This window comes from Micromys minutus (genome assembly GCF_963924665.1).
Source record: "Micromys minutus genome assembly, chromosome: 1".
Lineage (NCBI taxonomy): Eukaryota > Metazoa > Chordata > Mammalia > Rodentia > Muridae > Micromys > Micromys minutus.
Window position 1 is genome coordinate 120,164,716 of NC_137969.1, and position 27,152 is coordinate 120,191,867.

At 39.1% G+C, this 27,152-nt stretch overlaps 1 protein-coding gene across 1 annotated transcript in view; it reads left to right on the forward strand.

Annotated features, from left to right (window-relative positions):
- The window catches only part of NWD2 (NACHT and WD repeat domain containing 2), a gene marked incomplete at both ends in the record, with an annotated part of 178,066 nt that overhangs the window by 69,229 nt on the left and 81,685 nt on the right, over nt 1-27,152 (forward strand). Inside the window, 2 exons of the mRNA XM_080915990.1 lie at nt 7,515-7,603; nt 26,511-26,627. Of these exons, the coding sequence (XP_080772116.1) occupies nt 7,515-7,603; nt 26,511-26,627 (206 nt within the window). The remainder of the gene's footprint in view (nt 1-7,514; nt 7,604-26,510; nt 26,628-27,152) is intronic.

A 27,152-nucleotide genomic window follows, 5' to 3' on the forward strand; every position in this document is an offset into this window, starting at 1 on the left:
CTCGATTTCCTTATTCAGAAATTTGAAGTTCTTGTCATACTGGTTTTTTACTTGCTTAGATTCACACTAAGGTGTTTCATATTGTTTGTGACTACTGTGAAGGGTATCTTTTCCCTAATTTCTTTCTTTACATGTTTGTCCTTTGAGTAGAGGAAGGCTACTGATTTGTTCCAGCTAATTTTCAATCCAGCCACTTTGCTGAATTGTTTATTAGCTGTAGAATTTCTCTGGTGGAATTTTGGGGGTCTCTTACATACACTATCATGTCATCTGTAAACAGTGATGTTTTTACTTCTTCCTTTCCAATTTATATCTCTTTGATTTCCTTTTGCTGTCTAATTGCTCTGGTCAGGACTTCCAGTACTATGCTGAATAGGTAGGGGGAGAGTGGGCAGCCTTTTCTAGTCCCTGATTTTAGTTGGATTTCTTCAAGTTTCCCACTGTTAAGTTTGATGTTGGCTGTTGCTTTGCTGTATATTTCTTTTATTATGTTTAGGTATGGACCTTGGATTCCTGTTCTTTCCAGGACTCTTAACATGAAAGGGTGTTGAATTTTGTCAAATGCTTTCTCAGCATCTAGTGAGATGATCATGGTTTTTTTTCTTTGTTTTTATTTATATGGTAGATTACGTTGATGGATTTCCATATATTAAACTATCCCTGCATACCAGGGATGAAGCCTACTTGATCATGGTGAATGATCGTTTTGATGTGTTCCTGGATTTGGTTTGCAAGGATTTTGTTGAGTATTTTTGCATCAGTGTTTATAAGGGAGATTGGTCTGAAGTTCTCTTTCCTTGTAGGATATTTGTATGGTTTAGGAAAGAGGGTTATTGTGGCCTCAAAAAATGAGTTAGGTTGTGTTCCATCTGATTCTATTTTGTGGAATAGTTTGGAGAGTATTGGTATTAGGTCGTCAATAAATGTCTGATAGAATTTTGCACTGAACCCATCTGGACCTGGGCTTTGTTTGGTTGGTAGGCTTTTGATAACTGCTTCTATTTTTTTAGGTGTTATGGGATTATTTAGGTGGTTTACCTGGTCCTGGTTTAACATTAGTATCTGGTATCTGTCTAGAAATTTATCCATTTCTTCCAGATTTTCCAGCTTTGTTGAATATAGGCTTTTGTAGTAGGATCTGATGATTTCTTGAATTTCCTCTGTTTCATTTGTTATGTCTCCACTTTCATTTCTGATTTTATTAATTTGGATACTCTCACTTTGCCCTCTAGTTAGTCTGGCTAAGGATATATCAATCTTGTTCATTTTCTCAAAGAACCAGCTTTTGGTTTTATTGTTTGTTTGAATGGCTCTTTTTGTTTCTATTTGGTCATTTTCTGCTCTGAGTTTGATTAGTTCTTACCATCTACTCCTCTTGGGTGTATCTGCTTCCTTTTTGTAGAGCTTTCAACTGTTCTGTCAAGTTGCTAGTGTATGCTCTCTCTAGTTTCTTTTTGGAAGCACTCAGAGCTTTGAATTTTCCTCTCAGTGCTGCTTTCATTGCATACCATAGGTTTTGGTATGTTGTCTTTTTATTTTCATTAAAATCTAGGATATCCTTAATTTCCTTCTTTATTTCTTCTTTGGCCATGCTATCGTTTAATAGAGCATTGTTTAGTTTCCATGTGTATATGGGCTTTTTGTTGTCTTTGTTGTTATTAAAGACCAGCCTTAAACCATGGTAATCTGATGAGAGTATTTCAATCTTCTTATATCTATTAAGGCCTGTTTTGTGACCAATTATGTGGTCAATTTTGGAGAAGGTGCAGTGAGGTGCTGAGAAAAAGGTATATTCTTTTGTTTTAGAATGAAATGTTCTGTAGATGTCTATTAATTTCAATTGGTTCGTAACCTCTGCTAGTTTCACTGTGTCCTTCTTCAGTTTCTGTTTCCATGATATGTCCATTCCATTGATGAGTAATCTCTTCTTCTGACAAAAAAAAAAAAAAAAAAAAAAAAAAAAAAAAAAAAAAAAAAACTTTACTGTATCTTTAATTCTATATACCATCTTTAAACAAACAAATAGCTATTAATACATTCTCTAAACAATATTGTAAAACCAGGACCATAGTCCAAAATATGTCAATCTGTGTTAACCTGCCTTCCTATGGCAGGATATCTACAGCCTGTCAGCAGAGTCTGTGTCTGTGTTTCTTTTGTTAATGGTTCCCATGCTGGTGATATCACTTGACTCAACATGTTGTTTGCCCCCTTCTACTTAGAAAATCAAACTTTCTCACTAACTCTTAGGCTGATAGCCATAATCTTTTAGTAGATTTTTGCCTAACACATTGGTTCACCACCTTTTGCAATAAATAATAAAAATGGAAGACTTATCCTTTTAACAACCTATGCACAGAAAGCTTAGGAATAGGCAATCATTAGTGGTGCCATGATAAAATCCTTACCTGCCAGAAATATTGAAGCCAGGCCACTCTTGACCAGTATGTGTGGTTCACCCTAAATAGCTATTCTGAACTCTGGTAGAGTTAAAAAAATAACTTGATTTAATGCCCTTAATCTCAAGTCGTGGTGAAGCAAGACCTGGGTGAAGTTTCCATCCAGCATGGTCATTTCAGCACTCAATATACCTTGAAACTATTCTCAACTCTTGGGGTAAAAATCAACAAGTTCCAAAGATCATAGACTTGATTAATAATTCTCCCCACTAATGGACTTCCTGTGGTTGATTCAGGCACTGCATATAAGTCTGCATTAGCTCCCAAATCACCCAGAAACCATTAATAAAGTAGCTTCTCAAATCCTAGTAGTTATTGGAGTCATACTATAAATGTAAATTTTTCAGAGAATTGAGGATCTGAGCTGAGGCCTAGTGAACCCAGTAACAAAGTATGAAAATATAAATCATAAAGTATCTTGCCTCTTTGAGGTCCCTTTTGATATTTAAAATTCTGTGAGTTCATTTTTCCTGTATCTAACATTTAAATAATTTTAATTACTAGCCTTCCAGATTTGCTCTTGGTGTGAATCAGGGTTTTTTGTTTAATTAAGCCAGCTTATCTATCAACCCTCATAATTAATATATCCTATCTTAATTACTTTTCCATTTTCAAATTCAGTCATCATACATTAACATAAATACAGGAAAATTGAGTCATTGTGTGATAGAAGAATGTGAAATGTCTGTTTGATACAGTTGCAGTCTCTTCACATATTTAGAAAGGTTCAAAATAACTTAGTAAAAATACTTTCATAACCTGCTAGAAAATCACAAATCAGAAAGGAAATCAGCATTTCAATTTGTTCATTTACCGGACAATATCAAATATTTAAACTCCACCACATACTTTACATAATTTCACATTCTCTTGTTTTTTACATTTGTCCAGTGAAGAACTGTAAAGCAGTACCCCCAGGAAGCCATTCTGCTTTTGGGGATAATGGCAGGGTCACAGTGCCTATTAGCTAACTTTTCTCCTGGTACATAGTTGTTCTTCATTCACTCATAGTCACTGAAGACATAGCAAGAAGAAGCAAATAAAGTCCCTGGAGCATACATTCATATGAGAGCACAGACAGTAGCAGGAACAGGTACTAGGAAAAGAAGTACACAATGGTAGAAGATGGCATCATGACTTATGTAGTCAGTGCTCCTCTCTGAGGGATAACATTGAAGCTGGCACACAAAGGACACTACAAGGTTCATGAGCTGATCACAGGATGAGGCATTTCAAAACACAACAGAAGCAAAGATCCAGTGTGGATGTTTAACTCAGGGACGGTGAAGGCCAATGCTAGGCGTTGAGCAAACAGAGGAAGTGTTGAAAAATAAGCATATGGCAAGAGGGAGTATTCAACCAAGAGACTGTAGATTCCTACACTCCTAAGCATGTGATCTGAGCTACAATTGGAAAGATCAGTCTGGAGAGCCTGTGATAAATGGACTGGGGGATTCCAATATTGAATTGGGCACAGTTCAGATGAGAAAGACCTCAACTTCTATCCTAAAGGCAAAAGAAACTTTCCATTCTTTCCCGATCTTACTGCATATGTGTGTGTGTACATATATATATATATATATATATATATATATATATATATATATATATAGACATTGATCATTGTCCCCACCCCACCATTGTCTTCTCCTCACTCTCCCCTTCTTTCTCTCGCCAAACCTCATCTTTTTCTCAAGTTGTATTCCTGCATTCATAGATTTTTTTATTTGTTTATGGCCCATTGTATTTAATTAGGATTGCCTTCCTGAGCAAGGATGGGAGGTTATTTGTTTGATCAAGGGAAACTTATCAATGACTACCACTAAGGGATAGCACACACACACACACACACACACACACACACACACACACACACACATACACACACACACTACCTGCTTAACATTTTTTGGGATGGGTAGAAACTCATGAGTACCTCCCCAATCTATGATGAAATGATGTTGGGCCCAGTCGTTTTTATATATCTGATTATGTTACCTACAAGTCTGTATGTATACCACATATGTGTATAGTGCCCACAAAGGCTAGAAGAGGCCACTGGATCCCCCTGGAAATGGAATTATGGTTGGTTGTAAACCAAATTGTGGTAGGGAACCAAATGCACAAGCTCTACAAGACTAACAAATGTTCTTAACCATTAAGACATCACTCCAGTTCCAGATAGGCAGGTAGATACTGGCGTTGTGATCTCATAGATGCAACAGTCATATTGTGAGCCAAGAAAAAAAATCATTTCATGGCTCCCCTTTTCTGCACTCTGAGTCTTATACACTTTGTGCCTCTCTGATTTTCCCAAATCTTATAAAAGATGGTGTAGATGTGCTATTGAGGGCTACAAACTCAACAACCACTTATTCCCAGCACTTTCACCAGTTAAAAATCTCTGTAGTGACCAATTTGTACTTGAAAAGAAAGCTTCTCTGACCAAAGCCGAGAGGTGCACTAATCCATGTGTATAAACAGAAATCTTTACATGTCTGTTTGATATCATGTCTATATACCAAAACAACAGTGATAGACTCTTTCCCAGGCTAAATATAGGCAGACTGTTGAGGGATAAGAGTCATCAACACCCCTATCAAACTCTAAAAACTAACATGCCAAGCGAGATGTGCCCACTGATGCAATAATGGCATAACAGTTACAGGAGTAGCCAGTCGCTCTCTGGTTGGATTTAGGCCTACTGACTCCAGAGGAGAAAGTAGTCCTATAAACTTGACATATTTTTACTGTTGTTCTTGGAGGGACTGAGGGTGAAACCAGCTCCTTTCTCATGCTTAGAAAGATTCCACTAGCTCTAACTTTAACAAATTTTATTTCATGCATCCCTTCGCCATAACATAACTTACTGTATAGATTATATTTACAGTTTTCACTTGTGTCTATTTCTGCTGTTGTAGCAAACTAACCCCTGGTGTGGCTGCCTGAACTCATGTCTGACTTTGGCTACTTAGAGGCACCTAACCTGTGGCACCTTTCTCAATACCTCCATCATTGGTTTTCTTTTAATTAAATACAGGAAAACACACATATAATATTACTTTTTCCACAGAGTACTCATTAGAAGTAACATAAGAAGTACTTGATATGCCAATAGACTATCATAAACACTAAACAAATGTTAATGAGTAGATCCTACACTACTCTTTTCCTCCTGGCTATTATATATTAAAATCATAGCACTGAATAATAAGAATTAACAATAAGAATGTTTCATATTTCTGACATTATGCCATAATTATTTCCATGTATCAAACATCAATTTCCAAATTTTAATGGCCATAATTTCTATTTAACATAGCTCCAAACTTCCATGCACTATACTATTTGTTTATGTTTTAGATTTGAAACAAAGCATCTTCTTTTGTCATCCTGGGTTTTCTGGAACTCACTGTGTAGAAAGATCATACTGGTCTTGAGTTCACAGAGATCCACTCACCTCAGCCTCTCAGCTGCAGTAATCACAGGTATAGGCTACCATTCCCAGCTAGCATTCATTTTTTAATGACCTTTCAGTGTTTTGATTTTTAAAATCTGCTAAGGTTTTTTAGAGATATTGACTATCATCATCTTTATTATAAAGTTAATGTTTTCAGCTTTTAAACTAGGTCAAGGGAGAGTGGGTATCTGATCCAAAGACTACATAAATCATACAAAAGCTTAATCTGCTGTCACTAGCAATGCTGGGACACCACAGGGCTTCCTCGGCATGGTCCTCCTGCATTATTTTCCCCATTAGGCTCTGGACCACATTGCCTCTAAGATGGGCTCTATTTTCCCAGGTCGCAAATGATCAGAACCCCTTGTGTTCCTCTGGTTCTGGCTTCCCTGTAAACACCAGCTTCTGCCATGTTGCTGAGCTACAGCTGCATTTTAGACCCATGATTTGTATTTGTTTCTCAAAATAGGCCTGAGAACAGTAGGAAAATAGGGTAGGTCAGCGCGGCATATGGCTGAATTTTCATGGACAGATGTGCTGGAGAATAACAAGGATACTCTTTTTGAGTTATTATCTTTATTATAAATGAGATGTGCAGATATTTTGTATTATAGCTGGAAATGAGGTACTTTCAGAAAACAGTTCTCATGAGATAGCACATTAACCTTGTTCTCGAACACTGTGGTTTTTATGTTTACTGAAGTCAGCTAGGCAACAGACTCTTGGCAGCCAGAATCTCAAGAATGTCACCACTAGTGGCAGAATTTTGGCACTAGCAATGCAGAAAGCTTTGATAATCCCTCCCTCTTCAAAATGTTTTAAATTAAATATATGATGCTTACTGAGTTTCATTTCTGGTTCTCTGTTACCTCTTGCATTTTCTAATGACTGGAAATAAACATATTTAATTTCAGAACTTTTATGTGATAGAACATTTATTAAAACAATTTCTGACTTTGAGATACACCATGCCATCCCTAAGTTCAGGGTGGAAGATGTTATCTGTTAAGCAGCTCTGCAGACAGTGCAACCTTCTGGCTGTGAATAGTGGTTTCCATGATTAATTTAACAATAATTATTTCTATGTATTTTACTGGGTGTGTGGATGCAGCATTTCACTCTGTAAAAATGCTGAATTCCTTCTGTCCATTATAGAAAATAATTGTATAGTCCAGATAGGTGCATATCTATAACTAAAACAATCAACCTGTATATTTAAATGCTTGTGACATATGTAGCTCAAATATCTGATAGGCCAAACATGCTTCCTTCTCCTTCCTTCTAAGACAGTGGAGCATGGATCTTGAAAAGTTTGGTATAAACACCTACCTGGGCATGAACAATCAACTCTAAATTCTCAGCTTCGCTGGCCACACAAAGCTGGCAATTGAAGTTGTCATTCATCCACTGATAAACTTTTTTGCACAGCCCTAGTTGATGGATGCCTATGGAATTAGCCTAGCAGCCAAAGATCGTATCAGTTCACAACTGAGCACCCCATTTTTATTAGATTTACATTATTAGTTAGTCCTCAGTTTTCCAAGCAATATTTATGTTGGGATACTGACTTGATATGTGTTTGTTTTCTGTTATAGATACAGGAGCAGAACGGCAGGCTCTAAGAGAAACTGTGTATCCAAAACTTCGAGAATTCTGCAGAGAAAACTATGGGCTGGAATTTCAGGTAATAGTCACCTTGTTTTCCATCATCATCTGGATAGAAAGCTTGCTTCTTATCACAGCATGGGTGCTACAAAACACAACCTTTAAGCTCCAGATTTTTTTATGTCTGTAAGTATGGACATACATTTAAATATGTCTTTAAATAAGGAAATGCATGAAAATGCAAATACCTTAGTTAATTTTGACAATTTCAAAGTTATGCATCTATTTCTTAGACTCTGCCTAGTGCTTTCCATATTTTTTTCTCAAACCATATTCATATTAATTCTCTTAGTCTCTATTCTTACCAAAAAGCTAAAAGTTGCTGAAACTTCAGCCTTAAGCTATTGCCAACAGGAATGTATTACAACTAAAGTCAGGGGCAGCTTTATAAAGCTCTTCCTCTCAGCGGGTGGACAACCCTCCCCTTCTCTTGTCCTATCTGTGAGTGGAAAGTCTTCTTCCCTAATGACTTCAGTGGTGTTCCTTTCCCAAGCCTCAACCCCTCTATGTGTGTGTTGGTCCTGCAAAGACAGTAACCACACACATCATGACTGAAGTTCACCAACCCCAGCAATTTTATTTATTTTGCCACATGATACAAAAAAAATGCTATATGTATCTTAGAGATCCAAAAATCTAAAGTTGGTAGCTTTGAAAGCAAATAGTACTATTTATTTAGAACTTTCCAGCCTCCTTTACCATGGAAATCGTAACTGTCAGGTGTTCTCAACTCCATGTTGATGTGTCAGATGGTGAATATATAATTAGACTTCACGGTAAAATAGTGTGACATTCACCATTGTGAGAGGAAGAAAATTTCACCCTCCATTTGTTGCATCCTAGATAAATAGTTTATCTCAGTATACCTCATGATGATTTCAAATACGGTTTAGAAAGTAATCGCCTCTAAATGGCTTCAGTCTTGATATACCTTGTCAATCAGCAGCGGGCCATTATGAAACACACACTGAACAGTTACTCACAAGCCACCATTTACTTGATAAATGGGAACCTATATTAAATTCTTTGACAGAACTTCAGCAGTACCTTCTCTGGGGATCCTGGCTGTACTGATAACAGCTCCCCAACTGTTACAAAACTCCCAACCTGTCAAGATTCTCAAGGACTTGGACATTCCTTGGGGACTCAATTACCGTAGGGAGAGAAAACCATCTTGGCGTGTTAATTGTGGCTTTGAGTTCCTTGTGCATCATCTCTGTCAGCAGGGGAGACGGGTGCTGAGTAGGGAACACCTACCACAAAACAAGGTATCAACTGAGATTAGGAAAGGAAGGAAATAGAAGGGATAAAGGTGGTTTTGTAAATTAAAGATAGCCATGGGTGAAAACTGAAGTAGCCAGAGGAACACTCCAAAAGGACCCACACAGTAAACCGATGGTTGGGTTCAGTGTAAACAAGAGTGCCAGAGCACCCCTCCATGAGGTGCTAGGTGGCAGTGTACACAGAAATGAGCACAGAGACGGACATGATCCCAGGTGCCTTCACCTGCCCTTGCTAGAGGGCAGCATCTAAAACCGGCCACGGGGATGCGGTCCATGTGAGATGGTGCTGAGACTAAAACAAAATGAGCCAAGTAGCATTTGCTTGCCAGCTGCTAGCATAACAGAAGCCCAAATGCATGTTGTCTGAATCTTCCAAGAATGTACCTTGTGGTACCTCTGTGAGCAGTTAATTATACATCTCCTGGAAGACAGATTTTCTAGGGAACAATTCACTTTCCTCAACTGCAACAAGATGTGTTCCTAGGGGTTTCATGTGAAACTGGCTCATCCATGGTATCCAGATTACATTGTCAGTTATGCATTAAACCCACAGGAAACAAAGCTCAGCATCCCCTGTGAAAGCCTCTTTTACTTCTAGCTAGTCTTTGTTAGGATATTGTTTTTTGGGGGACTCTGATTCTCTCCCAACTACCCTTCTTTTTTGGCTAGTTCTTACCATCATTGCCTTTTGGAACCTGCTCATTCTTAGGTCTCTTCTTATCTTATCTCAGATATCTATCTATCTATCTATCTATCTATCTATCTATCTATCTATCTATAGATAGATAGATAGATAGATAGATAGATATCTGCCTGTCTGTCTGTCTGTCTGTCTCTGTCTCTGTGTCTATCTGTCTATTTATCTGACTATCACTCTCTGTGTCACTTTTAGCTATTAAACCTTGAACCCCAACCCCTTAAGCTGATCCTGGCTTTTCCTTGCCATGAATACTTACTCATTCCTCTTCAGGGTAATATTTTCCCACCATTCCAATGCTTTCCACTTCCTAAGGGCATGTACCTTGGGACCTACAGTTAACCTCACATGCCCTTTTAATGTCACACTATTTTAATTCTTTGTATACTGTGTGCCACTGTCTGATATTTTTCTTGTTTTCTTATAGATTGTATTTTATCTCTTTCCCACTAAAATCTAAATTTCACAATATGAAACACTAACGTATCCTCATGGCAGCTACACCTCTAGGATGCTGACTGTTATCAGTAGGACTTAGTAAGTATTTGGAGCATAAAATTGAATGGAAGAAGAGATGATAAAAACTTACCACCAAGACAAACGTCTCTGATCACCAGACCCTGGCAGAATATGACACATATCCTTCCTTGCAATCTTCTAAAAACCCTTTGTATAATAATCCCTCATTGAATTCATTCAAAAGGAGTATATAGAACACTGGGCTTTCACTGACTGACATCGTAAGTGCTAGAAATACAGGAACAAGGCAGACAATCCCTGCTTCATAGAAGGACCAATACTGTTGAGAGAGGCTGGTAGTAAGCAAATTCTAAAGATGATAAATGCATCTTATTGAGTGAAAACTGTTTGAGAAATGAAGATGGCTTTGGGGAGTTAGGGGAGACCAGGTGGCCAGGGAGAATTTGCTGACAAGATGATATTTAATCAAATATCTTCAGATAGTGACAAAGCAAATTATGCAGATGTCTGGAGGAGGAGTCCAGACATGGGGAACAAGAAAGGAGGCTCAAGAAGGGAAATGGAATGTTTACAATACTCTATGAATAATGAAGAGGACACATATGCATAGAGAAAGCAAGAGATGAATCCTAGAAAACATCAAAGTCAACACATTGATACCCTATGGAGTTTGATCAAGGACTTGGAATTTTAGAAAGTTTCAAAGAGATGTTTCAGTGGGTAAAGGTACTTACCATCTAGGGTGACAACTTAGTTGGATCCCCAGAAACTAAATAATGGGAGGAAAGGAATGGTTTCCACAATTAGTTCTTTGACTGCCACACATGCATGTGTGTGACCACATGCATACATACATACATACAAATACATATATAAAATGTAAATAATGAAAGTAACAATAGGTGTGAGCTGAGTTACTTTCATAGCTTTGCTCTGAGGTAAATAGATTGGAAAAGAAATGGTTAGTCTGTCTCTGCCCTGAAATGATAAGATTACAGGCATATACTATTAGCTTTTATCTGGGTGCTTGGTATTAAAACCCAGGTCATCTTGCTATCAGAGTAAGATAAGTGCCCTTATCCTCACTCCAGCCCAATATTTATTTTTAAGAAATACAGAATGTTCTTCCTTAAGGTATATAGCACCTCATACCTGGTCTTTAACAGCATATTGCATGTAATACCTTAATCATTTTTAATTTCTGTCCTCTGCTAAGTGGGAGCTCTCATAAGCCAGCAACTGGCTTATTACATCATTCTATTGTCAGCATCTCTTATAATATCTCCCACAGAGTGGCTGAGAAAGAAATTAGGAAATCGACGCCCTTCATAATAGTCATAAAGAATATAAAATACCTTGATGTAACCCTAACCAAGCAAGTGAAGGATCTGTATGACAAGAACATTAAGTCTCTGAAGAATAAAATTGAAGAAGATCTCAGAAGGTGTAAAGATTTCCCATGCTTATGATTGGAAGGATCAACATAGTAAAAATGGCCATCTTGCCAAAGGTAATCTACAAATTTAATGCAATCCCCATCAAAATTCCAGCTCAGTTCTTTACAGAGTTAGAAAAAGCAATTTGTAAAGTCATTTGGAATAATTAGAAACCCAGGATAGCAAAAACTATTCTCAACAATAAAAGAACTTCTGGGAGAATCATCATTCCTGACCTTAAGCTGTATTACAGATTAATTGTGATAAAAAACTGCATGGTACTGTTACACAGACAGGCAGGTAGATCAGTGGAACAGAACTGAAGACCCAGAAATGAACCCACACACCTATGGTCACTTGATCTTTGACAAAGAAGCTAAAAACATTCAATGGAAAAAGGACAGTCTCTTCAACAAATGGTGTTGGTTCAATTAGCAGCCATCATGCAAAAGAATGCAAATTGCTTTCCAGCCCAGCTACAGGGCAGGGTGACCTCCATCAAGACTCAGGACCTGCCTGCACATGGCTGAGACCCCAGAGAAGCCTTGCAAGCACTCTCCCACCTGAGCCTTAAATAAGCCCTAGGCCTGCCACATACCTTCACCTGCTGTCCAAGGAGGAAACACCCGGTGATCTCCTGAGCAGATAGGGTGGTGAACTGTGGGATTGGGTCCTTTCTGGCCCAGCAAGAGAGGGCCAGGTGACTGGCATCAAGACTTAGGACCTGCTGGCAGACAGCTGAGACCCCAGAATGGCTTTGCAATTGCTCTTCTGCCTGAGCCCACAGGGAGCTTGCCACACACCCTTTAGGCTACGGGGGGGGGGGGGGTATAGCCTGGAGCTTCTGGAGGACAGCTAGCATGGTGCATTCTGGGATCAGGTCCTTCCCAGCCCAGTGAGAGGACCAGACAACAGCCATCAAGACTCAGGACTGGCCTGAACACTTCCCCAGAGAAGTCTTGCAAGAGCTCTCCCACCTAAGCCCATGGTAAACCATAAACCTGCCAAATACCCTCTAGGAATAGGTCCTTTCCAGCGGCCCAGCAAGAGGGCCAGACAACATCCATCAAAACTCAGGACCTGCCTGAACATGGCTGAGCCTCCAGAGAACTCTTGCAAGAGCTCTCTCACCTGAGCCCACAGAGACAGAACAGAGTCACTGCAATCAGAATTCACTACCTGCCTGCAAAGAGACAAACACCCACAAGCAATTACCTTCCTCAGCCTACTAGCCCTCAGATCCACACAAGAGACAGGCTCCAGTCAGAGACAACAAAAGCACCTATAATCACAGACAACAAGATGACAAGAGGAAAGCAAAAAGCTAAGCAATGGAAACCAAGAAAACCTGGCAACATCAGAATGCAGCTCTCCCACCACAGAAAGTAGTAGACTGCCAAACACACCAGAAAAACAAGACTTACACTTGAAATCATACTTCATGATGACGATGGAGATCTTTGAGAAACACATAAATAACTCCCTAAAACAATTACAGGAGAACAAGGACTTCAAAGACTGCCACATAAAGCCAGGTACACTGAAAATAGTAGAAGAGAAAGTGGAGAAGGACTTAAAACACGTAGGCACAGGGGAAAGTTTCCTAAACAGAACACCAACGGCTTACATTCTAAAATCAAGAATTGACAAATTTTCTGTAAGGCAAAGGACACTCTTAAGAGGACAAAATGGCAACCAACAGACTGGGAAAACAATCTTTATCAATTTAAGATCTGATAGAGGGCTAATATCCAATATTTACAGAGAACTCCAGAAGTTAGACTCCAGAGAATCAAATAATCCTATCTTAAAATTGGGTACAGAGCTAACCAAAGAATTCTCAATTAAGGAATACAGAATAGCTGAGAAGCACCTAAAGAAATGCTGAACATTCCTAGTCATCAGGGAAATTCAAATCAATACAACCCTCAGATTCCACCACATACCAGTCAGCATGGCTAAGATCAAAACTCAGGTGACAGCAGATGCTGGTGAAGATGTGGAGAAAGAGGAATACTTCTCCATTGTTAGTGGGATTGCAAGCCGGTACAACCACTGTAGAAATCAGTCTGGTGGTTCCTCATAAAATTGGACATAGTACCTGAAGACTCAACTATATCACTCCTAGGCATATACCCAAAAGACACTCCAACATATTACAAGGACACAAGCTTCACCATGATTATAGCAGCCTTATTTATAATAGCCAGAAGCTGTAAACAACCCAGATATCCTTCAATAGATGAATGGATACAGAAAATGTGCTATTTTTACACAATGGAGTACTACTCAGCTATTAGAAACAATGACTTTATGAAATTCTTAGGCAAATGGATAGAACTAGAAACTATCATCCTGAGTGAGGTAACCCAGTCACAAAAGAATATACATGGTATGCACTCACTGAGAAGTGGATACTACTCCCAAAAAGCACTGAATGCCAAAAAACAATTCACAGACTTTATTAAGCTCAAAAAGAAGAAAGGCCAGAATGTGGAGGCCTCAGTCCTTAGTAGGAAGAACAAAACATTCAGGGGAGGAAATACAGGAACAAATAGAGGAGAAGAAATAGAAGAAGAAATCAAGAGACTGCCTCACCTGGGGATCCATTCCATATGCAAACCACCAAACCCAGGCACTATTTATGATGCCAAAAAGTGCTTACCGGCAGGAGCCTGATATGGATGCCTCCTCAGAGGCTCTATCAGAATCATTCAGATACAGTTGAGAATGTTTGCCGCTAACCATTGGACTGAACATGAGTATCCTAATGAGGGAGTTTGAGTAAAGACTTAAGGAGCAAAAAGGGTTTGCAACCCCATAGGAAGAGCAACATTATCAACCAACCAAACCCTCCACAACTTTTATGGACTGAAACACCAACCACTGAGCACACATGAGGAGACCCATGGCTCCAGTTGCATATGTAGGAGAGAATAGCATTGTCTGGCATCAGTGGGAAAAGAGGCCTTTATTCCAGTGAAGGCATGTTCTTCCAGTGTAGGGTAACGCCAGAAGCTGAGGTGAGAGAGGGTGGTTGTGAGAGGGAGTACCTTCACCGAAAGAAGTGGAGGGGAGGGGGATGGAAGTGGGGTTAAATGGGATAACATTTGAAATGTGAATTCAGAGAATAGCCAGTCAAAAAGAAATCAAAAACAAAGAAAGAAAAAAAGATAGGAGAGACTATTTTCCAGTAAAAAAACAAGTCTTTATAGTATATTTTACATACTGTTTTCATCTGAAGTGTAAAATCCTACTGTATAGTTTACATGGAAAACACATCCAAATTTGAACTAGTCTCCTTTCACCCAGTGGACAGACACATATGGACAATAGACCTTCCAGGCTGGGCAGTGCAGATCCAGATGGTAATGAGCTCCTGGTAGAATCATCCTGACAGGAAGAAGAAGCCTGGCTATCCAGTGAGACACTTTCAGCTGACAACAGCAAAGACAGCAATTAGACAGATGAGGCAGAAGGAATGGAGTGCATTTATACATGTTAATTACCCAGAAAAATACAAGAAAATAATTGTCCACCAGCCAAAATAGTAATTTTAAATTTCCTCATTCTTTTTGGTCATTGCATCGATAGAATATGTCATCTGTAGTGGTTGATGTAGTTCATTCAACTTTATTTTGTATTTATTCGACTTGCTTTTGTACTTTTTAACTTACTAATCATCTTATTATTTCAAAGGTGCTGTTCTGTCCTGACTCAGTGGCTATTTAATGGGATGCAAAAAGACTAGATCTTCGCAAATCAGAGGTCTATGTGATTAATGCTTAAATTGTCTGGAATCAAAAAGGCACTGATGGTCAACCTAACCCCTCTAATTGCTTTATCTTAAACTGATATCCCTTTGTCTACTACCCTACCCTTTTCACTTTTACTAAATATTGCTGTCAAAGTAAATTTCCCCTTGCCTTTGCCTTTAGGAGCCTTGATTTGTTCTCCCAGTTAGAACTCCTCCAAGCATGCTAACTCCTGCTCTTCTCCTTCATTCCATGGAACCAACTGTCTTCCAAGAAGAACTGGAAACTAATAAGAGTGGAACCAACTTCTTCCAGCAAGGAGTTCTTACCAGGTATCTCTGTACCTGGGTTTTGCCCCTAGGTGACATTTTGCACTCAAATACACAAATTAAATGGATGCTCATTCCTGGTGGTTTCATCACTCTGGGCTGCCTCTGGCAACACAAGTCTATCTAGATCTTTCCTCTTGGTGACCTTCCTTCCTCAAGTAGCTCAAACCTTATCTACTTAAGCTTCTGTCAATATGACATGTTCTTTCTCAGCAGCCGAAAACCTGCCTTCCATCATTTCTGCTTTGAATGTATCTTAAAACAGAACTCATCCTTTTTCTTTACCTAGTTTTCCAGCTGCTACTACTTCCCACTCTTTAAAACATAAGCTCCTCACTCACCCTTCTAAGCCTAGCTTCAAGGTGACAGTGCTCCCTTTGAGTCATCTGCTGTGGTGCTCCTAGACATCTTTCTTCTTTCCATTTCAAAAGTCTCTGCCTTGCTTGGCTGTGAAAGTCTAACGGGGTGTTTTGTTCTCAGTGCTCTCTGTCTTTACATCTTGTTCTTGTCTAGACTGCTCACAGCTATTGAAGCAATCTTCTTAGAAACAATACTTACCAGATTTCATTGATTCTCAGAAGCAGGGCTTTGCATGTTTATCACATTTGAAATTAGAATTGGAGATACAAATAAATGGCGTGGCATCTTTTAACTGACAGCACATTTCTTTGGTATTGAGGCACATAATACCAGAACAGCTTGCATTGATCCTACAGTGAAGTACAGCCTGTTACATCAATTTACAAAGTACAGTAGCAACAGCTTGAATTTTTATTGCATATATACAAAAGTTGAAATGGCAAATCTGCAGATTCCCAGCCATGTATTCTGGGCACGCTTGACATATGACCTGTGGCTGAGTCTTGCATAAATGAATGGGTTAGTGCCTAACTTCCAGAACTATTGTGCAAACTAAACAGAAATGAATAATGGCCCATCCTGACACTCAATAACACAAATTAAATGATAACTGCCTTGTCTTTCACAGTCTTCATTCTTCTTCCTCACTGGGAACTGAGTACTGAGAAAGAGAGTATGTTCTTCTCTTGGCTTACTCTGTTCTCTACACTAGAAAGAGATTACCTCATAACACTCTTCACCTCCAACTGGGACACCAACTTCTTAGTCAACATGACAAGAAGCTATATAGTCAAACTCAATCCATACAGATGCCCTCTTACTATCATATCATATCTACCACCATTGAAAGCTATTACCGATGCTTTGTGCAGAATGAGGATGACACAAAAGACCTGAGGTGGATGAGTAGGGTGCATGGAGCATGATCCAAAGGAGGCTCTTCAACCAGGGAAAGGGAAATGGGGGTTGGTCAGCTGAGGAACAGCAGCTGCTATCCAGATGACAGGAAAAGGCCAGTTCATGGTTTCCCCTTTCCCAAACAGAGCCCTGACTGCCTACAGCAAGTTTGATTGAAAGAGCATAGATTCCCTTGCTGCTTCTTCATGCACTTGGCATCCAATGCAATTTTGCCCAAGAACTTCCCCTTCCCCCTTCAGGGTGCGAGGTCATCTTAGTAAGCAATGGGAAAGCCAAGAGTTGCCATAAAGGCTCCATAAATATGTCATGCTTAATTAAAGTTTAACTTAACTAACAACCCTTTTATTCTGATAATCAGGGGATGGAAATTTGGGCAGGAAGCCAAAACTGGGCTTAAGCAAAATAGTTAAGCTGTGTTTGTGCTTAGTTGTATACATCATAGTAGCAGGCTGGATTAAATTTTGTCAACCTCAGATTAACATTAGCATTAACATGGCCTTGCAGATGCTTACTGTTTTTTTCTCTACACTATCTCACTAAAAGCCTCATACTCCATCAAGCCAGTCTCTTCTATACCTCTGTTCTTGATGTCTTTTAATTATAAAATTATATGCCTGACATTTTTTAAAACCACATATAACATTTTTCGATACATCTTTGTCATATTCATCCATGACTTCTCTCTCTGTGTGTCTCTGTCTCTCTGTATCTCTCTCTCTCTCTCTCTCTCTCTCTCTCTCTCTCTCTCTCTCTCTCTCTCTCTGTATCTCTCTCTGTTTGTCTCTCTCTCTGTCTGTCTCTCTGTCTTTCCACTCTCCATCCTCACCTAACCTCCCACATATCTCCTATCTCCTTCCCAACTTCACATCTTTTGTAAATAACCTATTTCCCACAGTTCGTGCTGCCCATATGCTAGTATGTGTGGAGCCAGCCACTGAATTATAGGAAAACCTACCAGTGACCATCAGGAAGAACTTTCTGATCCATCCCAAACTTATTTCTCTACATCCTGCAGCAACAGTGGGTGGTTTTCCTAGCAATAGGGTCATATCTAGTTATGGTGAGCAGTTCAGATCAAGAGCAGAAGCCTGTCTTGTTTGGGGTGACATCTTCATATAATAACCCATGTCTTCTGGAAACAGCATTGTTTGCCCATGCTGGATATCTCTGCTCAAACTTCTTTTTTATTGTGCTTTTATTGGCTTACATACTTGCTGAGTTTTACAGTGCTTCTTCATACATCCTTCACGTTGTATATCTAACCCCATCCTCTCATTTCCCTCACCTCCTGCTCCCATCTCCACTTAAAACTTTAGCTCCTAACATTCCCTCCCCCCCCCCTATTCTTCTATTTCACACATGTTCTACTAATCCCTTTCATTATATATTACATTTTTATTTTGGTTGCCAGAACATAGGTTCTCATGTTGTTTCTTCATGTGCTCCTCATTTCTGACTGCTGCTCAGACATCCCAAGATGTGTTTTGTCCCCTGAGTTACTGACAAACCTTGCAGGCTTTGTAACTGACACACTCTGTTACGGTGCCCTTGGTCTTGCCTGCACCTTGTCAACTAATCACCTTTCTCTCTTTTCTATTTATCTAATGGATGCCTCTGTCTACTGGGAAATGCACAGCTCTTCACTGAATCGCATCACTTCACTTGGGCCAGAGGTCTGATTTGTTTAGTCACTTCACATTTCAGTGCTGTCCATCAGAGCCTAGCCAGGCCTTACCAAGCTGCTACTCCCTGGGAGTATAAATGTGTTACGTCATCCATCTCCCATCCTTGTGAGAGAGCCAGATTATGGGAGTGAAAATAAATAAGGATGACAGCAGGAAGGGAGAAAGAGAGTGTGGACATGACCTTCATTGTTTTGATTTAATCACAATTTCTGCATCATGCAGTGGCTCCTCCGGATGACCAAGCCTGACTTCTTATACAATATTATCATTCCCCATTTTAATTTGTACTCAGGGGCAATCTTCTTAATATTTCTCCTAAATGTAGAGTGAAAGCATTGAGGGAGATTCAGGATTTAGTAGAGCATTATTTTTTGCTAGGCCTTAATTTCTGCTAACTGTGACTGTCTCAATTATCCCCAGCAGTGGAAACCACCCAAGAGAATTTGTCCTTCAGTAAGCAGAATGAGAAAGAGTCCCCAATTTTCAGGTGACATTTAAGTGTCTCGGTTGAATACACTCACCACCAAGCCTTCTGTAAATCCTGAACACATCGTATTTAAGTTTTCAGTTTTTACTTTTCCTGTTTTTCAGGAGGGAGGGAGGAACATTTTAACAAATGTTCAAAAAATAAAAGGATAGCATTATAAAAGTTTTGTTTTGTCCATAATTAAGTAGAGACCACTGAGAAGTAGCTAACTCATTCACTTACCTACAGAGTAAAGCATTTCCTCTCCCTGGTCCTTAAGTCCTTCAGACCACAGAAGTTTATATCATAATCTCAGTGTCTGTACCCAAGCAAAATACAGCACATTTCTTGTCTTTGCATCACTTTTGTGTGTATTTAAAAAAAAAAAGTCCCTCTGGGGAGTAGAGCCTATGTAGCTGTCCTTTAAGGTCAATCACATGTATCTATGTAGCACGTCCTCACTAATGGCTACTCATGATCTTGTAGATCAGGCTTGTTTGGGAGCCTCAGAGCCCTGTCCACATATCTTCCGATAGCTACTATGATGATCAATATTGCTCAAATTAATAAACTGAATGAATCTAAAATTCTTTGGAAGACCAATCTTTGGACTTGTCTGTGAAGAATAGTCTAAAGTGGGTAAATTAACATGAGAAGATCCACCTTCATTGTGGGTGGACCCATCCTCTAGGCTGCAGCCCTGGACCAAATTAAAAGAAAGCCAGCTGGGCACCAGTATTCATCTCTCTACTTGCTGACTATGTAATTGTCAACAGCTACCCTGATGGATTTCCCCCCTTGAATGCAAGCAAATTAAGCTTAAATGGTTTTGGTCAGGTTTTTTTTTTTTTTTTTTTTTTTTTTTGTTTTTGTTTTTGTTTTTTTTTTTTTTTTTTTGTTTTTTCTTTTGTTTTGTTTGTCACAGCAACCAGACAGGTAACTGAGACATTTAGTGATTGCACAGTGCCACAGGAAGAATTATGAGACAAACAGTGCTAATGTTAAACAGTCCCTAATACAAGGTGGCTGAGTCTCACAAGGTATGTAGTCATGAGCTGGCACTGACCCATGTGATACTCACTGCCAAGGAGATGCAGGTGCTGTGAGCGTTCATCATGGAGGCAGAGGGTGGCGGCAGGTGTCAGCGAGGAAGCTGAATCCTTTTAAAAATGGGTACAGGAAGATGATCTGCTGGGGGGGCGAATACAGGAAAAAGAAACATTCTCGTGGGCAAATTTGGAGAACTTGAAAATTATGTAGAGTTTACTATTAATTTCCTTAATCCTTGCTATGAGCCTAGGATATAAATTCCATCTTTCTTATTTTGGAGTGATGTGCCCACAGAACTTCTGTTGATTCCCAAGACTGGACCTTGCTCTGATTCTGTTTTCAGTGTTTGAGGAACTTCCATACTGACTTCCAGGCTAGCAATACAAGATTTAACTCCTAAAGACAATGCACACATGGTCCCCTTTGCTCGCACCCACACTTAGGTTTGTCACTGGTTTCTTTAATAAGAGGCATAGTTTATTGATCATTTGCACCTCTCCTTTTGAGAACAATTTACTTCACTTACTCATTCCAAGGCTCAGTCTTCCAGGATTCTGCAGATTCAAGCATTAGCCCCCATCTTACAGTTGGCAACGGTTTTCTCCTGTTCTCTGCACTGCCTGTTCACTCTGCTGTTTGTTTCCTTTGCTAGGCAGAAGGTTTTTTTAATTTCATGTGCTCCCATTTGCCAATTTCTGTAATTCTTTCCTGAGCTATTGGAGTTCTTAAAAAGATATCCCTAAAAGCTGGGGAGTGGGGGGTGTAATGTGTGTGTAAAAGCCAAGAAAGCTAGAGAAATCCATTTTTTTTTTCAACCAAACTAACTATAATGTGATAAGATTATTTTTAAGTGTGAAAAGAGATTATTCCTAAGGAGGAAATGCCTTAAGCAATAAAGGGCCACTACAATAACTAACAGCTCTCATTTTGGTATAGGATTTGTTTTAATTAATTTATCAAATGTAGAGATGCGAACAATGGCTCAGTGGGTAAGTTAAAGCATTAAGACCTGAGTTGAGATCCCAGCACCCACACAAAAAGCTGAGTGTAGTTACAAGCATGCCTGTAATTTCTGTGCTGTGATGGGCAGAAACAGAAAAATAAGTAGGGCTTACCAGCTGCCAGCCTTCAGCCACCCTAGCCTTCAAGTTCAGTGTGACCTAGTCTCAAGGGAATAAGCCAAGAAGAGTTCTTCACTGGCCTCCAGCCATTCACAGGCATGCACACCCACACATCTAAACTCACCCACACTATGTTGAGATTGTGGAAACTCCACCCCAGAGTTACCTGGCAACAGCTAGGTACACACAACCCCACAGTTACATAGCAACAACCAGGTATGCTCTGCCCCAGTTACCTGACACTATAAAGGGGGCTGCTTGCCCCCTCCTCTCTCTCTTGCTCCTCTCTTGCCCCTTTGTCCCTCCTCTCCCCATTCCCTTCCCTCTCTCTATTTTTATGTGCTTATGGTTGGCCTCTACTTCACTACTCCTGTTCTCTCTTCTCTCTCTCTGCCCCTACTGCCCTCTTAACTCCTCTCCCCACGCCCTGAATAAACTCTATTTTATAATGTACAGTTGTGTGCCTGGTCCCTGAGCAGGGAGGAGGGAGATTCTCAACATGGGTCCCCCAGAGGCATCCCTCTTTCCCCCATTCCTCGCCACACCTCCTTTGAGCAAATCCCCCATACTCTCTTCATCATTTTCCTAACCTTGGTGCTGAAACCCAGGACATATATTTTCTTTTTTATAAACACAACACACTACACACTCATTTAACACCATACACAGATTATATCAGACATGTGCTCTCTGACTTTCATGTTTTTTATCCAAATAAGGTTCTGTAATGTGGAGAATTTTATGAAGAAAACATTTTGGTAAACATTTCCTCAAAGGCTCTCTTTTTTCTTTTCTTTTCCTTTTACAAAACTATTATACTACTTTTCACTTCTGTGGAGCCGGGTATTATGTGCAAGAGTTTGTGTACACGAAGTAATAGTCAGTCTGCCATGAAGCTACATCACCAGCCACTTGTGATTTCCGTTCTGTTTCTGTTTTCTAGTCTTTTCTTATTCACTTTGCATCCTGCTTGCTGCCCTCTTCCCATCACTCCCTCCCATCCCCAAAGGCTCTTTTCAAATGAATGATAGTGTCAGGGCATTATACACTCAAATTTGATTTTTCAGAAGGTAGATGGCAGGTGAAACATTAGTTTACTATTTCTTACATGTTGCTTGGTAGTTTTATGCTGTTGGCATTTAAAAACAAATTTTGTCTTATTGCTGGGGAGGATTTATTAGGGCTTTCTTGGTTGATTATTTTGTTTTCAGATAATTGAGCTCATTATAATTAGCAGGATAAATCACCATCTCTAAGAACTTTTAAAAAAAAACAAATGAGATGGTTTTAAGTAAAAAAAAAAAAAAGATAGAAGTTAAATTGCTTCTCTAAGCTTTCTCCTTAAGTGATGCAATAAATAAAGGCACATAAAATGTGCTGTTGATAGGGTCATAGTCCAGCAAACAACAAAGAGCATCATGGGAGTTGCAGTGCCAAGGCATTACCCTCAAAGCTAAACTTAATTTTTTTAAGTGTATAATAAATCTTGTCTTGTGGAGCACTTTCGTTCCAAGCGGTTTTTACCAGTTATTGATCATGTAGATAGATGGCATATCCATTTTCCCAAAATGGAGTTTTGTATTGCATAAGTTTAATGCTTCATGTATTTATTCTGTCCCTGTCTTTGAGGTTGCTTGATTTTTATCCTTTTTCATCATTTAATTCCCATAAAGACATATGGAAAAGAACAGTCTAATGGAGAAAAATTGGGGGCAGGAGAATATTTAAACAAAGCTATTGAAGTGTATTTTTTAAAAAAAGAGGCAGTTTATGAAGAAGTCCTGGAAGAGGGGACCAATCACCAAGAAGAAGGTAAGAGGGTACCAGTAACCAATGTATAAGGATAATAGATGCAAGTACTGAGACAAAAGACAATGTGGCATATAAGTCACGGGATGCTCTGCCTTCTGCAATGCAGCAGATGAATGAAACAGCCCGGTTTGGATTTATTATCATGGTTATTTGGTCTGCACCTACTTAGATCTTAATCCCGTTATGCTTGTACTGGTGCACTCTACAGGCAGACTATAAGAACATTATAAAATCACAATATAAATAGAGGTACAAAGATGAAGCCTTTAGAAATAGCTTTATTGAAATTCAGTCTTAAGCTGTGTGACTCAATGGGGTGTCTTTGTATATTCACAGTTATATGGTAATTAGAAAAATCAAATTTAGAACATTTATTTATGTCAAAAGAAACCCTGTGCCTGTAATAGAGACCCACCTCTTCCCTGTCCCCACTTGTGCTAAGGGACCACAGTATTTTATGTTCTATCATTACGTGCTCACTGCTCATACAAACAAAAGTGTATAATCTGTAGCTCTTTGAAACTGACCTCTTTTAGTTAAGGCTTGCAAAATTCACCTGCAATTTTCTAGTATCATATCAGTTAACTTAATGGAACACAGTTGGTTGTTTCTGGTATATTCCTTAACGCTCATTATCTCTCTAAAGTGGGTAAAAATATGTGCCTCCAGTGTTAGTGGTATGAGTCTTCTTTCCTTAACATCATTTTGGTTTTCACTAAAATGTCATTTTGTTAACCTTTTCAATAAAGCTTTGTTTTGTTGTTCCCTTCATTTTTCTAGCTAATACATTCCACAATGAGCTGTTCTTTCTCACTTTTTGATTGGTTACACTATTCTTGTTTGCTCTATTTTTTTCAGTACCTTAAAAGGGAAATGCTGTCAGTGATTTTAAATTTTTTAATATACTTCTTTTTAGGATTTTTATAGGTTTTATAGTTTTTTTTTAAATTTTTTATAAACTTCTTATATAATTTTTATAGGCTTTTTTCTTGATACTATTTTGACTGACTCCCATAACTTTGGCCTGCTGTATCTTTACTTATGTTTGCCTAAGTTTTTATTGCCCTTGTGATTTCTTTCTTGACCTATGTGTCATTTACAGATTCTACCCGTTCTCATTTGTCACCATTTTTGAGTGTTTTCTTACTTTATGCTGTGTACATCTTTCTATGGTCTGTCATTTATTAGTGTTGTACCACAGAGCATGATGTCACATCCAGCAGTGTCAGTGAAGAAGAGAAAGACGGGGTCTGTGTGTGACTCTTCTATTGTACAGTGTACAAGCAAGAGTATCATTCACACAGCAATGGATTTGACTGTGTTTGGTGCTTTATCGACTGATACCTGAAAATGTCCTGCTTCAAAGGCTGAAAAGTTGACTCAAAAATTAAGAACACTTGTTTCTGCAGAGGACCCATTTTCAATTTCCACACCCACTTGGGAGCTCAGGAGCATCCACTAACTCCAATACCAGGGAATCTAGCACCTTCTTCTGAACTCAGTGGGCACTAGACATACATGTGGTGCACCAACCTACATGCAGGCAGAATACTCATACACACAATATATTAAAATATTTTTTAAAAAAATAAACTATTTTGAAATATCCTGTTTTAACGTTTATATCATTATACATTATATATAACATATATATATATATATATATATATATATATATATATATATATATATATAGGCAACAGACAAAATTTATTGGATATTCTTTGTATTTACATTTCAGATGTTATCCCCTTTCCCACAATCCCATCTCCCCTCCCCCTCCCATTTCCTCCATGAAGGTGCCCCCTCTTCCAACCACCCTCTCCCACTTCAGCACCTTGGCATTCCCCTACACTGGGAAATCCACAGAATTTAAAATGTCCAAAAAAAAGAGGTACTTTTTAAATCATACTGAAAGAATATGATCAAATTTCATACAAAATTATTAATTTATAGCCCTTTCTGTCCTAATTTTTCATAGATCACTTCTGTACCCTTCTGAAACTCAGCAAGACACAGCTCTGCCTTCTGGAATTCAGTGATAGACATGTGCTGTTTCTCCACTATTCAGCCTAAGAGTCAGCAGTTGCAAGAGCCAAGGAGCCCTTGAGAAACTAAATATCGCACCTTCAGTTATTCGTCATTAATTTTAAATAGTTCCAGCTACTGATTTTCCAATTGATCAGTAGAGTTATTATGTCCTTGCCAGCTATCCCTCCTTAATAATATGTGGTTAAACCTTACAATGTAGTTTAAATAGAGGTGTTCCTCAAATCAATGTGAGAGTCTCAGATATGCCGGAAGTCCTGGAGTGGACTATGGAAGTAGTTTTTAGAGACTTATTGTCTATGTAAGATTGGTACTGGAGTTACAGATGCTGTGGTTCACCAGCATGGATGCTGGGATCCTAATTCTGTGGTCCTCACAATTAAACAGCAAGCACTCCCCAGCCCCCAATGAACCATGTCTCCAGATCACTCCCCCTGCCCTCTCCTCATGGAAATATTTTTTAGATACACTGTCATTGGCCTAAAACCTCAAATTCAAGATGTCAGATATCTAGTAGAAACACAACCTACATGGGAACTACATCCAAAAGACAGGAAGCATACAAAGTTTCTGGAATCTTCCTGTATCACAGAGAACACCCCTTCTGGTTGCCTCTCACCCAAGCCCATATCAGGGCCTATAAGAGAGGCAGGAATTTTCTCTCTCCTGATGTCGGGAACTAGGGAAGGAAAAGCAGAAACCTTCAAAGCCTCTGGCAGAAACAGTTGCTTTATGCAGATAGTACTGAGTAAAAGGAACAGACTCAGGCTGCTGATGAGCAACTTCTGAAAGTTGTTAGAGACTTATAGACTCTTCTCAGGGAGCGTTTGAAGTCAGGAGATAGAAGATTCCCATTATCCTCTCTCAGTAAAGCACACCTTTCTGTTTTCCAACAAGTTTCTTCAGATATGTGTTGATGAAAGCCAAATTGTTCCCAGATAAAACAGATGTAGTCAAAGTATCTACCCTCTGGAATGAAGTGTGAGATTAACAGGAAGGGGTGGGGGTTGTCTTGTTTCTTTTTTATTTTCTGAATAAACATAGGTGTTTAATGATAGATCAGTATCTCTTCTTATATTAGTGTGTACAGTACATAATAATTTACAGTGTGATTTTTCACAAATAATGTAGTAAATTTATCCCAGATACAATCATTTTTGCTAGTGTAATCCAATTTAATGCTACCCTCCAGAACCTTCAACATTTCCTTTTCTCTGGGCTTGTGTGATTCCCATATCAGAAACAAAATAAGAAATTCAGTGCTCATCCCCAAACCATCATGGGGTAAAGACATGTCTCTTTAGATAAAACTTGAAAATCAGTGCTCACCCCCACATACACCCCTCCATCAAGGGAACCCAGGCTGCAAAGAAAAAAGTGGACAGTCGCATTAGATTGACATTGTGAACAAGACTGAAGCCCACAGGTAAATTTAATTTCCCTGCAGGGAAATTAACGCTGCTCCATCCATCTGTCTGGCTGCAGGTCATAGATCTATACTGGGGAATTGATGAAGCTGAATGGGACAGCCCGGAGCTGCAGAAGATGCGCATGAAGCTGCTGGAGGAATGCTTGAAAACATCAGCAGGTCCATGCTTTGTTGTGGGTATAAAAACACTAATGCTTTCTATTATGTCCTAAGAATGTGAGAATGGGTACTTACGGCTGAGGGTAAAGTTTGTGGGGTTTGTTTTGCTGTTGCTTTCTTAAGTATTTATTTTAAAGAATGTTAACTGTCTTCTTATCCACACATGAAAATTAAATCTCTCCAGCTTCTCACAAGGAATGTTACAAATAATGGTGAAATGTTTGAAATGTTCATGGCTGGAATGACTGGGGTTGACCAGCTCGCAGTCAGCCGTAAGGATGGCTCTCTTAGTCCTGTTATAATGTACATAGCTTTCCTTGTCCAGCTGACTGATTTTGTCCATCACATTATCTTTTAATTCCCCCCAGTATTTCTTTAAATACATTGGCATTTCTTTAAATAAAATAGCTGAAAGATTGCATAAAGTGAATTAAACATACTAGTCAAACCCAGCAGGAAATGGTACCTCATGAGTTTGTGTCTGCAGTGATTTCCAGACTGAAAGTCAAACATCTCAACAAGGTCTTTTCATAAAGAAC